The sequence below is a fragment of the Microtus oregoni genome, unplaced genomic scaffold (assembly GCF_018167655.1).
Source record: "Microtus oregoni isolate MIOR12 unplaced genomic scaffold, Mior012 000001F_ref0000356, whole genome shotgun sequence".
Taxonomy (NCBI): Eukaryota; Metazoa; Chordata; class Mammalia; order Rodentia; family Cricetidae; genus Microtus; species Microtus oregoni.
In genome coordinates, this window is record NW_024543060.1 from 33414577 (window position 1) to 33430182 (window position 15606).

Below are 15606 nucleotides of genomic sequence, written 5' to 3' on the forward strand. Positions count from 1 at the left end.
ATACGCAGAGGACCAAGTGGGCCATTGAGACTTTCTTTCTCTTTTTTTTCTTCCTTCTTTATTCTTTCTCTTCTTCTTCTTCCTCCTCCTCTTCCTCTTCTTCTTGAAACAGAGTCTCTCTGTGTAGTTCTGGAGCTCCTTATGTAGACCAAGTTGGTCTTGAATTCATAGAGATTCCCTTGCCTCTACCTCTGGAGTGCTAAAAGTAAAGGCATATGCTAAAACGATTAATCTACAATTTCTTTTATATTTATTTAGTGACAGTCTTAAGAGAGAAACCCCAAGTCCCAATTTATTTATTTATTTATTTATTTATTTATTTATTTATTTATTTTTGCAGTTTTTGTGGTTTTATTTAAACACAAATAAAACGTGCACGCAAGCCGTCTACTCATTCTCTTCGCTGCGCAGCCTGGCGTTGGGATTGGTGACTCTGATGGCCAGCTGCGCTGCTCTTTCCACGATGGCTTTTCGGTTCTTGGAGGAAACATTGTGAGCAATCTCAGCGCAGTAAGACTTGTTGCACATCAGCAGCACCTCCAGCTCCTTGACGTTGTGGACCAGAAACTTCCGGAAGCCACTAGGCAGCATGTGCTTGGTTTTCTTGTTGCTCCCATAACCAATGTTGGGCATCAGGATCTGGCCCTTGAATCTTCTCCGCACCCTGTTATCAATACCCCTGGGTTTCCGCCAGTTTCGCTTAATCTTGACATATCGGTCTGACTGGTGCCGGATGAACTTCTTGGTCCTCTTTTTGACGATCTTGGGCTTCACCAGAGGCCGGAGGGCAGCCATGATGCCGCAAAGGAGATGGCAGCCACCCCCAATTTATTTTTTAACAGAAACTTGCTATCCAGTTAGGCTGGCCTCAGATTCACACCAATCTTTCTGCCTCAACCTCCAGGGTGTGGGATTGCAGGTTACCGGTGTGTGCTACCACGCCCAGCTGGGGAGGTGTTGCTGCCCTGTCTTCTGGGGAGTATAACCCTTGCTATCAGTACATTAAGAGCTGCGAGAGAAGACTCAGACAGAGTCTCTTGTACATTGTACACATTCACTTAAGCTCTTTATTTCCAGAATGGTCTCTGTTATGATTTGAACATAAAATGTTCACCCTGCACTCATATGTTGGATACTTGGTCCCCAAATGGTGGTATAACTGGGAACTAGGAAGTAGGGCCTTATTGAAGGAAGTGGGTCACTGGGGGCATTCCTTTGAACATTTTACTGGTCCTCAGTCTCTCCTTCACGCTGCTTTCTGTCCACCATGAGGTAAACAGCTTCCATCTGCTCACGTTCCTGTCCCTGGAAGGTCCTAGCAAGTCATCATGGAAATGAATGGCACTCAGAGACAAAACAAAGACTGTCCTCCCCTTCAGGTGTTCTTTCAGGATTTTAGTCATGGCAACATTACAGCCATAGCTACCTAAACGTAGCGAATACAGTCCCATTGCCCTTAATTTAGCTTGTGTCTCCTGGCTCATAGATCCTCTCCTCATTCTCCCCAGAGAGCAATCCTCAGGGTTCTCCAGCAGTAAGGTAGGGAAGGGGGAGTTTGATGGTTTTTATTTTAATGATCGTTTTCTTTTACTCTTGAAGATATACATTCCTTATACAATGTGTATTGATCTTATCCCTCTAAGTCCCCTTTGTGCCCTCACGCCGACTGCGTCCCATCTTTGCATCCCTTTTTTATTTCTAAGTTTTGTTATTAACATCCCATAGTCCAATTAGAGTTGCCCATATACACAAGGATGTGGGGCCATCTACCAGGGCCTAAGCAGTCTACTGCAGCCACATCCCCAAAGTAGAGTGAGCCTCCCTTACTCAGCATCCATCCAAAGTCAATAGCTCCATGGATAGGGGTGACCCAGCCATCATCCAAGCTGGGATGTTGATTGGCTTGATCTGGTGCAGGTCCTGTGCGGGAAAGCACAGCTGTTGTGACTCGAGGCCTGCAATATCCATGTCATGTCCAAAAGACAGCACTTCACTGCTCCGCTTCCCATCTGTTAGGTTTAAATCACATGTTTCGACAATGCTTCAGGGGTTTTTGTTTTGTTTTAGACTGCTTCCCTTTCCATTTAAGAGATACTTCATGTTGTCAGTTCCCCAAGTGTGGTGACTTTTATGGTATAATCTGTTTAGTTCTGGCTTTCCTCACTGCTTGCTTTCTGAGGGGGCTAAGTCACCCCCATCTTTTTGTTCTTTGGCTTCTAAAATCTATTAGCATTAACTTCTTTTTGTTGTTATTTTGTTCTTGGATTTAAGCATGTTCCTTTACTGCTATTTTGGTAAATAGTAGGGTTTGAGTTACATCTCTAAAGTGATGCTTATAACAGTTGAGAATTATTATTAGTCTGCCACCTGCATGATGCAGCTCTTCCTTAGGTATCCTACAACTCAGCGATTTATGAAGAGTCTCAAAGAAATATTTATTGCCCTAATAGTTGATGTGAGGGGAAGAGGATAGTGCAGATGACTCCTAAATAAGTCAATGGATTTGATGTAAGAATAATTGTAGCTCTACACTCAGTTATCTAAGAATATATTAAAGTCTTTAAAATTATTCTAAGATTAAAGCCTGTATTGAATAGAGAGTAATTTAAAAGCAAGGCATAGCTTCTGGATATTTAGCAGGCTTCTGTTGATAAAAGTGGATGTCTTTGACCCAGCAAAAGGAAGACTTTATAAGAGAAGAGGTCTTTAGTGCCCAGATAATGTTTTCCCAATGGTTCTTTGCCCAGAACTGTTTTCCTAGACAGGAGCAGATAGATATTATAAGATATTATATGCCCTTTTAAGACAGAGTTTTGCTTCATATTTCAGGCTGACCTTGAGTTTAGCATGTAGCCAGATCAAACTTGAATTTAGACAATCCTCCTTCTACCTCTTGCGTTCTGGGAATGCAAGCATGTTCCATATTATGCCTATTGATGGAAACATTAACAAGAAAGCAGACAGATCACAGTATTCAAGACTTGGGAGAATCCTAGAATACCTCTGAAAAGTGTGATATTAGTATGAGAATAATAGTTAGCCATCTTCATGGAAATCATAGGCATATTTGGAGAAAATACTCCATAATTTATTCTATCTTGATGAGCCCAAAGCTCTGTACCTAATTTACCTTCCATTATAACTAAGCAAAATTGTAACTATAACTACCTAATCTTCAACTCCTTCAAGGACCCCAAAAGGATATTTTACCTGAGTAAACAGGAAGTGCATGAAGTATGAGCCACTTCCAAACCTATAGGAATAACAGACACCTGGCTGCCAAGACAGTCATTCAAGATTCTTCTGCAATGTTGGGTCATTGAAGATTGCTTCAGCTGATAGGCTTAGAATATCTGGCAGACTTCTTATGAAGCAGGAATTTTGAAGGACTGTCCCGCCTTGTCTTGACAAAATACAGCAGTCACTTTTTTGTGTGTCTTGTTTGTCCAATGTGGACAGCATTCTGTTAGCAGCCTGACAAGGGCAGTTAGTTTCCTACCCTTATGTGGAAATGTGTGCTCCATGATGGGAATCATTAGTAAGTGGATTTTTGCCTGTACTGCCAGCCAGTTCCTAAATCATGACACAGAGACTTATTAATTATAAAAGCTTGACTGATAACTTTCTAACTAGCTCTTATAACTTAAACTAACCCATGTCTTTTAATTCATGTTCTTTTACATGGCTCATTTGCCTTCACTCTGTACTGCTCATTCTGCCTCCGATCCATCTTGCTGGCAACTTCATCTTCTTCCCTACCCTGAAAATCCTGTCTAGCCATTGGCTGTTTACTGTTTTATTAAAGCAATTACAGTGACATATCTTCACACAATGTAAAGGAATATTCCACAACACTCAACAGTCCTCTCCCTTCCTCCTGCCTTCTGTTACTTTTCCTCTCATTTACATATACCCGCCTTATCTCTACCAGCTCAGTTCTCTTTTTTGGCAGTCTGGATCTTTGCATGGGAGTGGGGGAGGTAAGGGCAAGAGCAACACACCTAGAGATGGTCCTTGACTTAGTGACCTGAGAAACAAGAACTTCCTGTCTTGTTAGCAACTGCAGCAGCAGAGGAATTCTGGGAATATTCCCAGTAGTCAGTTTTGCTTGGTTCAGGTATCTGTTCTGGAGCCAATCAGTCAGTGACCAGGAGGAAGTGAGATGTCTTAGTGAGTCCCTTAAGACTGTTGTGGGGTTGGTAGCATCTGCCAACAAGAGGAGGAGAGCAGGGCATAAGCCTCAATGGTGGCTCACATGTCTAGCAGTCAGTGTGAAGTCATGGGTTCAAGCTATAGCATCCTCCCCAAAAGACTACAAATGAGATCAAAAGAGAAAATTATGGACTGAAAAAGTAATAGTGCCTGGAATGGTAATATGCTCCTGTAGTCTTAACACTTGGAAAGCAGTGTATTTAACTCAGCAGAAACCGTTCTAGTTAAATAAAATCAATCTTCATAGTCACTGACATGCAATATAATCCTGTTTTTTTTTTAAGACTTTTTTTTTTCTTTTTCTTTAAGTAACGAAGTGACTCATAAGTTCAGAAAATATTTTCCGGTACAGGTAAGTCTGAGCTTAACATGAAATATTCTGAATATTTCTTCTCCTTTCAAGATGACAATTTCCAAAACAGCAGCTCCTTCCTGGAAGGTGTAACTGCCTTTCGCTAGGAATGTGAAAACTGATTGTCCTTTTGTGGAATGTGTTCCAAAGCAGCTAGAACATGCTTTTTCCTTTCTCTGTCAAAACCCTACTAATCCCGTGGGGCTCAGTTCAAGTGTTGCCTCTTTAATCCAATTTCGTTTTAGTTTTAGACATTATCAGTCACCCATTTCACCCATTTTAGAAAGGGTCTATATCTCACTCAATATATGCTATAGCCCAGGTTAGCCTGGAACTCACCCTAGAGTAGGGACTGGCCTTGAACTGGGATTCCAGGTACGAGCCACCACACCTGGTTTTCCCTTTGCAACCTAACAGTGTATTTGTAAGTAATGAATGGGTGAGCATATTTAATTTTAATTATTTTTAAAGTTTGAACACATTTGAAGCATAATACATTATAGTAAGTTAAAAAAAAGAAGCTATAGAAGGCTTACAATGAAAACTAATAGACTTCACATTTCTCTACCAAACTCTTGCTTACAAGAGACAATAACATTTCATTTCCAATTATTTTTGTTGTATATTACTTTGTTTAAGTTAACTACTTTTCATTAATTCTTATAAAATTTGAGATATTTCCTATAAATTTCTATGTATAGAACATGGCCATGAGGAAACACGAAGATTTGTTTTTCCAGTTCTTTCTTGTGCATCCCCTGCCTCCTCAACTCAGACCAGAGAATCTTCCAAACCAGGTCTACTAAGTTTATCTCATGCTTAAACTGCTTCTATTTCTCAAAGCTGTAACCAGTTCACGGATCCAAGAAGATATTCTTGGAGACTCTCTAGGAGCCCGGGTTGTTGAGCTGCAAACTGACAGCTCCTCAAGGGCGTCATCGGGACTCCTTGTTCTAAATCTTGAACCTTCTTTCTTCTGGCTTTTCTCTTCCAGGCTTTGAAATACCTTCGGAAACTTTCTAAGAATGATGAGGGGATGGGAGCTGTTCTCCTGAATTTATTCTGGTTTTATAGTTTTCTTGGAGAGAAGCTTCTGGTTGTGGGTGCTGTCCCTGAAATCTGCACGGGGGCGGCTCTCATTCCTTTGCAGATGAAAATCTCTGGAAGATTTTTCAAACCTCCCTTCATCCCTGGGGTTTGGAAATTTCCCAACGAAATGCTTTAGGTGAGGAGGACACTTTTAATTCATTCACCAGGTCCTTGAGGGACCCTTTCCAACTAGAAGATTTCGGTTTTGGCTTTGATTCCCAGTCTTTGGAGATGCAGTTCGCATACTTTGCAATTCGTGTGTTTGGAGTGCATAATTCAAATCAAGTGTACACATCACAGAGCCACCACAACTGTGGCATTTTAGAAATGTTTTGTTAGCCCCTTTAGCACTCCCTAGTCATCTCCTCTTCCTTGTTAGAGTCTAGGAAAAGACATCAGGGCCTCAAGCACACTAGGCAAATGCCTTACTGCTGTGCTGCACCTCCTGTCCCTTTAAAATGTTCATTTTGTAGATAGAGCTCTTGCTCAATTGCCCAGGCTAGCCTCAAATACAGGTTCTCCCTAACCTCAGCTTCTTGAGAAGCTGGGATTAAGGGCATGTGCCACCATGCCTGGTATTGCAGTTCTATCTGAGATGGACTATTTCCTTCTATGGACATAACATATTGTGCTTATTCATCGTTCGGTGGAATTATGTTGCCTCTACTTCATGGCTATTAATTAATTAGCTTTGAATAATATTGCTATGGACTATTTCCTGTTATTTCTTCCTTCCCACTTCCCTCTCTTCCCCTCTTGCCTCGCTGCTTCCTCCTTGCCTCTCCTGTCTCTCTTTTCTCCTCCTTCTCTACTTTCTTCTCCCCCTTCCTACTCTTCTTCCTCTTGGGTCTGGGACTCAAACCTAAGATTTTAAGCATGTTGGACAATTGCTCTAGCACTGAGCATCATTTCCAACTCAGCAAGAATTTACACACACACATTTTAGAGTGCTTTTCTCTTGGGTATACACCTACTCAAGGACTGCTGGATCACACAGCTGGGGCTTATATGTTAATGCCTATTCATTCCATCACATTTTCTTTTTTTTTTTTTTTTTTTTTTTGGTTTTTCGAGACAGGGTTTCTCTGTGGTTTTTGGAGCCTGTCCTGGAACTAGCTCTGTAGACCAGGCTGGTCTCGAACTCACAGAGATCCACCTGCCTCTGCCTCCCAAGTGCTGGGATTAAAGGCGTGCGCCACCACCGCCCGGCTCCATCACATTTTCTTAGTTCTGACTTTTTAGAAGATCTTACTTCCACTTTAGATTTTAATATATTCTTGAAAGGGAGAAAATGAATTCATTTCATTCATTATTACTGTTTGATCTGGTTCCTGTTTCCCAGAAATCTATGAAAATCTCCTGTTCTCTGATGTTCTCTCCAACCTCTTCTTCCTTTTATTCTTTTGAGTTTAAATTTGTAGATTTGTTTAGCAAAATTTTATTACTGATCCATCATGTTGATTTGAAATAAAGGTTTCTTAAGTGATGATCCAACTGCTTCACAAGGAGTCCACATGTTGTCTTCCTGCCTATTTTTTATGTAATAACTACGGAATGCTTAATTAAGAACCTGAACTATTAGAGAGAGGAAATAGAACTCCGTGACAGGATATATATACTCAGTGCCCATGGTTATAGGCAGTTCCCAGTACTAAATATATAAAATATAAAAATCCAAAACTGTGGGAAATTGACACGGAGGGGAAACTATCATTATAATCATATGTGTGTTATTAACACCTAAGGCTTTATTACCCTTAGTTGGGTATGGTCTTGTATGTGTTCCTAGAACTCAAGAGGCTGGGGTGGGAAGATTACTGTGAATTCAAAGCCAGTCTGGGATCCATGGTGAATTTGGGCCAGGATTATATAGTAAGAGCCTGTCTTAAAGAAACAAAAGCCCCACCAACCACAAAAACACAGAAGAACTTCTAACTCTAGACTTCTCCTTTGTCCTCAAAAGAGCAGATGAAAACCTTCTAAGAATTTCGCACGGAAAAACTGATTGTGGTTTGGATAGAGAATGGTCATCCCATAGTTTAGATGTCCTTAGAAACATCTTGGTTCCCATCCCTGAGAGGTCTAATTTGATCATGAGGGGAATGAGGATCAATTAACCTGCAGGTAGCTTTAGAGCCAAATAGGCTCTTAGGAGGAGGAACCTCACTTGGATTGTGACTCCTTAGAGTAAATCTCTACTCTTTACCCTTTCTCTGTCTCTCTGTTTCCTGACTGCCATGGGGGCAAGTACCTGTGCCCTCCTATTCCTTCTCTGCCATGATGCTTTGACTGACCATTAGCCCAAGAGCAATGGGAAGAGTCTACCACTGACAGAGACTGCTGGTACCATGAGCCATCCTTAGGTTGTTTATCTCAGACATTTTGTCACAAAGGTTATGAGTTGACTGATACACTGGGGATTGAACCCAAGCCCTTGAGTATTCTAGCCACATGCCCAATATCTGAGCCATGCCCCATTTAAAAAGAAATAAATAAGTAATATATGTAATCTATTCTTTGACAAACAGATTTAATATATGTGGACCATATTCACCCTATTAGGTTCTTATGTACCTTCTACAGAATCCCTTCTGTTTCCTAATGAGTTCCCTCCTGTTTTTTTTTTAATCCATTTAGTTTAATTACATGAATACGGGCCAGGGGTCATTTACTGGCAGCCACACCACCATAGGAAATCACTCACCCTATCTCCAAGTGACCAATGACTGCCAATGGCTACCCACGGAGGGATGGGACATCCCCCACCCTGCCCTTACCCACAGTGGAATGCTGATAGGCAAAAATCTTGAGCAGGTAGCCACAAATATCGTGACTTTGTGAATGGCTATGACATGTCCAGAAGACTTTTTATTTGCACAGAGTTTGCTACTAGATCAACCATGACCAAAAACAAACCATTTGTTAACGGTTGGGAAATATTAAACAAGTCTATACGCAAACATCATATAAAATAATATGTTTTTCCTATGTAGAGAAGTACATAAGTCTGTCATGTCCTTGAGCTCACTATCATGTCTTTTCTTAAGTGTAGAATGTCATACTGTTTGCCGTGAGGGGAAGGAATTACTTTTCTCTCAGGTTTGCCCACTGATTCCTTGATGTTTCATGGCTTGTGTGGCCACACAGCAGCATTGATCAGTAAGCTACAAGGATAGAGTCCTTCCTGGAGTTAGTCGGGCTGGGTTACTTAGTGGCTGAATGCCCAGTGCTTACCTGATACACTACTAGATTGGGCGTGCCCCAGAGGGTTTTCATATTGAACGGGTAAATGAGGCTGACGAATACAGTGTGATTTCTTTCCCCAAGGTTGAGCACATTTTCTGTAAGGAAGCTACATGGTTCTATGAGTGATCTTAGAAAAACTTTATTCATGTCAATTCCCTCATGGACAAACAGAGATACTAGAGCAAGTCATTAGAGTCATTGATGAAATAGGACTGATGAAACAAGAAACCTCAGTAAAGAGTGCTGTGGATGACTGTATTGTTAAGACTACTGTGTTCTTGGGTGGTTCACATGCACACACACACACACACACACACTCACACACACACACACAGAGAGAGAGAGAAGGAGAGAGAGAGAGAGAGAGAGAGAGAGAGAGAGAGAGAGAGAGAGAGAATTCTGGTGTGGGGCTTCATTCTTTTGCCAACCTCAATAGCTATCATTGCATCCCAGACTCTATGTTATTTAAATTGATAATGAGTTCCAGGCTTAAAATGACACGCTATGAAATGACTCATTCTGCACAGGCCTATTTCTATCATCTGAGTGGGCTTCTTTTAATTAGGGACTGGGAAAACGTAAGGGTATAGATTCGTCGGTTTTACCTCTTCAAGAACAGTCCTTTCTTGTGGTGGGCACTGAGTTGAGTTGCACATGAGGTTGGTTGTGGTTTCCCCCAGTGAGTCTCACTTCCTTTATTTCCGACATGGTGTTGTTTGATGGAGCTGCTGATTGCCATTTAAATAATCTTAAATTGTAAACTATAGTGACTTCCCAGGGGGACTCATCTGAGCCAAGGTTTCCTTATGTGTGAGTTCATCTAGAAAGTTTGGCTAGGAATAAAACTTGGGGGTGTGATATCTCAAGCCTCAAGTGCTTCTTGAGATAGAATTTCTTGGCAATCTTACTACTTAGCTTGACTTCTCCCACAGTCCTTTTAATAATTGCTTTCTGTTTTTTTTTTCTTGAAACTTCTCATATGTGGCCCTTAAATGTATTTAAACCTCAGGATAGAAGGTGCTTTGCAGATCCTGTCGGTCATGTTCTGCCTGCAAACGAGAGCAGGCCACGTATGCATCTCACACCTGTATGGGCTTTCGTTTAATCTTTTTTGTATGTGGATGTGTGTCTATGTGTGCTCTGGAATGTGTCTATGCATGCATACGGTGGCCAGAGGTTCGTGTCTCTGCTTCCCCCAGTGCTGCTATTGCAGGCATCTCGTTTACATGTGAGGTCTAAGCATGGCATGGACATTAGTGACTGAATCATCTCTCCATTCCCTATTTGTGTGTGTTATGGTGCACGTATGTGCAGTGTGTGTGGTTTGTATATGTTTATATGTGTTCGTGTTGTGTGTGTGTGGTGTGTGTATGTGTGTGTGTGAGTATGAGTCTGTGGGTGTTTATGTGTGTGTTATGGAGTATGTATTATTGTGTGTGTGTGTGTTATGATGTGTGAGTATGTGTGTGCTATGGAGTGTGTGTGAGGTGAGTGTGTGAGGTGAGGGTGTGTGTGTGTGTGTTATCGTGTGTGTATGTGTTATGGTGTATGTATCTATGCGTGTATGCTATGGTGTATGTGCATATTATGATGTGTGTGTGTGTGTGTGGTGTGAGTGTGTGGGAGTGCATATGTATGTGTGTTATCATGTGTGTATGTGTTATGATGTGTGTGTATGAGTGTTTTATGGTGTGTGTGTGTGCTACAGTATGTGTGTGTGTGTGTGTGTGTTATGCTGTGTGTGTATGCAGACCAGACGTCAACATCAGGTGTCTTCAATCACTCACCATCTTTTTTTTAAAGCATGATCTCTCACTGACTCTGGAGCCCACTTATCTGCCAGAGTGAGTGGCCAGGGAGTTCCAGAGATCCCCCTGTGTCTGCACCCAACGGCCTCTGCCGGTCCTTGCTTTTCAGGTGCGTTTTGGAGCAGTAGCTTTCTACACTGGGCTGGGGATCCTAACTCAGGTCCTCTTGCTTGCCACAGCAGACACTTTACCAACCAAAGCATCCTCGAGTCTCTCTTTTTACAGTTTTGAGTCGGGAAATGATCCCCACTGTGGGCTAAATTCTTAGACACCGCATGCATGCTGTCTATTAACCACTGAGTTTTAGTAGGGTTATGAGAGGGCAAAAATGATTGCTCTTATGAACTGGCTGGGGAAAAATAGCAGGACTCTAACTATAAATACATATTTGTTCATGGAGAAGCTTACGGACTTAGACAAATTCAGCTCGGTAATTTCTCCCATATACCCTCCCAGCTACTGAGATGACCCAACTGAATTCTTTGGAGACCATGTTGATAGTGCATATTATATCACTGTAACTTCGGTGCTTGGCAGGCAGGCATTTCTTTAAAAAAAATTAATATTTGCTTGATTTCCTGATAAGAAGAATACTACAAAAGAATATTGCAAAACCTTGAAGGCTTGGCAGACTTTCCCATGTGGGTGGAAAAATGTTGTTCCGAAGCCAAGTTGGAATTGCTCGTGAAATATAACATAAAAAAGTACATTAAAAAAAAGAACATTGATCTCAGGGAAAAGACACAGATATAAATATATAAAACAACAAAGCTTGCAGGCTTTATCAGTGTGTGCCATACAGACACAAAGACAGAATGATGATGTTATGAAAATCCAGTTCTCTGATATTAGAGATGATTGGAAGCTCTTTATTATGCTGATTTTAACCTCTAGCAGATTCCCACTGTGTCTGGGATCTGGGTTTGGTGTTTGGTGTTGAAATCTTTCTGTCTTTCTCTGCCCACATTCCTCCTCAACCTTTGTCATGTGACCTCTCACAGCACAGATCTCTTCTGAGCTGGAAAGTGGCTGAAAGCTGGAGGAGTAGACGCTGTTGGGTCGCACTCCAATCCTACTGCTGACAGGAGGAGACGGGAGGGTCAGGAGTTCAAGGCCAGTTTTGACTAGATCGGGAGCTGAAGGCCAGCCTGGGCTACACCTGTCTAAAAAAATCAAAAGAAGAACAAAATTAACCATACAACCATACAACTAAAAGGGACACTAGATTTACATTATTCTTTTCATGTTTCTAAAACTTCAAGAAAGGACATTTCTCAAGTCCAGGACCAGAATTTTTCTCTCACTTTGGTTTTTCTCTTTGAACCCCTATTCTGACCAATTTCTTTTTTCTTTCTTTTTCTCTTCCTTCTCTCTCTCTCTCTCTCTCTCTCTCTCTCTTTCTTTCTCTCTCTCTCATTTTTTTGTTATTTTTTGTTTTTTCTTTCTTTTTCACTTTCTTTCTTTACCTTTTTTATTTTTTCTTTCTTTTTAATACAGGTTTTTTTTAAAAAAATTTTTTCAAAAAGAAAACAAGCTACCTTTTTCCATTATACATACCCATCCAAGTTCCCATCTCTCCCCTCCTCCCATCTGACTGGATTCTGTCTTCGCCTTTTACTTACACTTAACCGCTTATAAAATCTCCAGCATTCTAACGTCCTCCGCTTTGTTCTAGCCTATGGATACACAGGACAAAGTGTACTACAAAAGAGAACTAAAAGCTAGATGGTTGAATAAAAGTTTTGCAATTTTCCCTTGGCAATTTATTGTTGGCTTCATTCTTTAGTTCAAAGAATGTAGATTAAAATGGCCATTATCATCAGCCCATGGCCATTATCAGTCACTGGTCTTTCCCAACTTCTGTCCACCTGGTTTTACTACAGAGTCCTACTACACAATGGCTGTGGGTTTAGGAATTTTCTATGAAGGAAAGGTGGCTGACATCAGTCGCCACGTCTACCTTATCTTATCCTCCTGAACACAGTGTGTGTGTGAATGGTGTTTCCCTGAAACGCAAGTAACCATTTCTTGCTAAATAGGAGAGGGGAAAAAGATGATGTCATGGGACAGATTGGAGATTATTCCAAACAAAGGGTATACTGTAACTTAGGAGGAGAAGTGGGAGACTAGATGAACGGGAGTTAATGAGTAATCAACAAAGTGCTCACCGAGTCCTTCCTTTATCCCCCAAGTGAAGCAACTGGGGTGAGAATCAATGCCATAGTGTATTTCCATAAGAGGAAGTCATGATCTTATTAGGCACTGTGTGTTTTACATATTGCATGAAAGCAACATGTTTCATGGAACTGTTGGAAGCACAGGCAGAGTGTGAAGGAGCCAGCCACAGAGATACCTCGATAAGCAAGCACAAGCTGAAGGAGGCTTATGATGGACACTGTGGAATTTTTGGTGGTCCTTTGAGATTATTGGCTGGAGATTTGGTGTGGGTGGAGCTTAGTGGAGAGAATGTACTTTGACATGTGGGGTATTTATGGGAAAGGAACATGGAATCTTAGATGATTGAAGGCAGGTGTCTTTAACCTTGATGTGAAGGGAAGTGATCGTGGGTTCGTAACCAAGTGCCCTCTGGGAAGCCCAACCCTTCAGAAGGGCACAGGGCAGAATGGCACAGGGTGTGCAGGAAGGTTCCAACTTCCTCAAAGTGTACTTGTAAAAATGATTGGTTGGGCTGAGGTTCAGGTAGTATGAAGCTGGTGATTTGAAAGCCAACAGACCAGTGGCATTGAACACATTCACAACATCACACAGCTATCTCTGCTGTCTGGTTTCAAAGCATTTCCATTCCTAAGTGAGACTCCGTCCTAATGTGTAAGGATTGTCTCTCGTAGTCTTTCTAGTCCCTGGTCGCCATCAGTGTGCATCCAGCGTCTGAGGTGATGGTTCGTTCATACAAGTGGGATCATATAATCTGTACTTTTTGCGTCTTTTTTGTCCAATGTAGTATGTATCAGGACTTCCTTATGTTTTGCATCTAAAAAATGTCCTGGAGACCTATTTTTAAATGTTTTAAAACAGTTTTTATTCTATTTATTTTTTTTACTGCCTTTATATTGGTGTGTGTGCATAGATGTCTATGTAGTCATTTGTGCACATCCATGACACGCATATGGAAGTCAGAGAGCAACACTCAGGAGTTGGTTATCTCCTTCCACCACGTATTCAGAGGGATTGACCTCAAGTCAACAGGTTTGACAGCAAGTACTTTGCCAGCTGAGATGTCTAAGTAGCCCTGAAGACCTATTCCTGACCTGTTGGAGACAGATGAACTGGTTCATCTAAACTGCACTTTGATACAGAGGATAATTGTTAAATTTTATAGTTCCATTGTGTGTGTGTGTGTGTGTGTGTGTAAATGTAGTTGGACAGGCCCTGTGGTGCAGGCCCAAGTCCCAGGTAGCTGAGAGGCTCAGTCAGGAGAATCACAAGTTAAAAGCTAGCTTGAGCTACGGAATGAGTTAAATCCTATAAATTTTCCTTGCCTGGAAAATTTAGCGCTAGCCTGTTGTTAATGAGATGTGACAGTAAAGAGGTCAGAGAATACTTCAGTGGTAAAATGTTTCCCCAGCATCCACAAAGCCTTAGTTTCAACACACACACACACACACACGATAGGATAGTCAAAGTGATTAATTTTAGGCACCATAATCTGAAAAGTAGTGTAAGAGGAAAATTTATTAGTAGTTACACTGGACAAAGGTCTCAAATTCAGAAAAGAAATTGATACTTGAGGTCTTTTTTCACATTTGAGTTCTTCTCTTAAGTTGAGACAGGGTCTCCTGTGGCCCAGACTGACCTCTAACTCTGTATGATGCTGAGACTGCTTTTGTATTTCTGTCTCTCTGTTCCCACCTTCTGAGTGTGGAGATACAGGTGTGTGCCATTTTGATGACTGAGCTCTGTTTTACAGAGGCCTCTTGTTCGTTTGCTGGCTTCTCAGACTCCCGAAATAATCACACAGAAACCATATCATTTAAATCACTGCTTGGCCCATTAGCTCTAGCTTCTTAATTGCTAACTCTTACATCTTAATTTAACCCATTTTTATTAATCTGCGTATCACCATGAGGCTGTGGTTTACCAGGTAAAGTTCAGACATCTCTCTCTCTCTCTCTAATTCATAGAGAAAAATAAGCCAATACCGGCAGCTCTTAGCTTTGAAGAAGGAATTTGCGCGTCTTAGAGTAATGTATTGCCCTTTCTTGTACCTTTGTTTCCTTTTACTGTATCACTTCCTAGTTAGTTTTTCAAGACTTCCTATATATAATTATTGCTTTTTGAAATATGTCTACCCCATTCCCAAGCCACAGCAGTGAAGGAATCTACTCCTGCATCTTATCAGAGTGACAGAAACCCCTTTCTGTCTAGTGACTCTTCCCTTATTTCCATCTAATGTGTTCTCCACTTAGGAGCTACAGCAAACTCTTGCAAGCATGAGGTTTTCATCAAACTTGTCACTGGGTTCTCTTCTTCTCCGAGTAAAATTCCCCAGAATCTACAGCCCCTACATTGTAAGAGTTCTGGGGTTTAATGGAGACGGAGAAGGGTTCCTGTGCACTCTTGAGCATCTCCTGTGGTTGAGTCCTACTAGTGATTCAACAGTTCTTGCCCCTATTCCCACCGTAACCTGCTGGGTTCTGTTCAAGATGAGAGGGAAGAGACACTTCTCTTTTCATGGTTAATGTCAGTCTCCTGGCTCCATCCTTTATCAGATGTGTGACCATGGGGAAGGTGTTTAGTCCCCTGTGTCTGTTAGCGCATCAGTTGCGAGGAATTACAGGAAGTAAAGCGCTTGCATCAGTACCTGGCAACAGAGTGGGCTTAAGAATAGTGGTAGCTAGGCTATAATCTCTTCTGTGTCTTTGTAGCACTGAGCATAAA

The 15606-nt window shown here is 41.5% G+C and overlaps 1 protein-coding gene across 1 annotated transcript; it reads right to left on the bottom strand.

Annotated features, from left to right (window-relative positions):
- Positions 1–372: 372 nt before the first annotated feature.
- LOC121461237 (60S ribosomal protein L32) lies at positions 373–816 on the bottom strand. The gene has a single exon (XM_041672202.1). It carries the CDS (start codon positions 793–795, stop codon positions 388–390), a length of 408 nt encoding a protein of 135 aa, XP_041528136.1. The 5' UTR covers positions 796–816; the 3' UTR covers positions 373–387.
- Positions 817–15606: the final 14790 nt, after the last annotated feature.

Coding starts and splice junctions, on each gene's coding strand:
- LOC121461237 (XM_041672202.1), bottom strand. CDS start 795: ATGGCTGCCCTCCGGCCTCTGGTGAAGCCCAAGATCGTCAAAAAGAGG.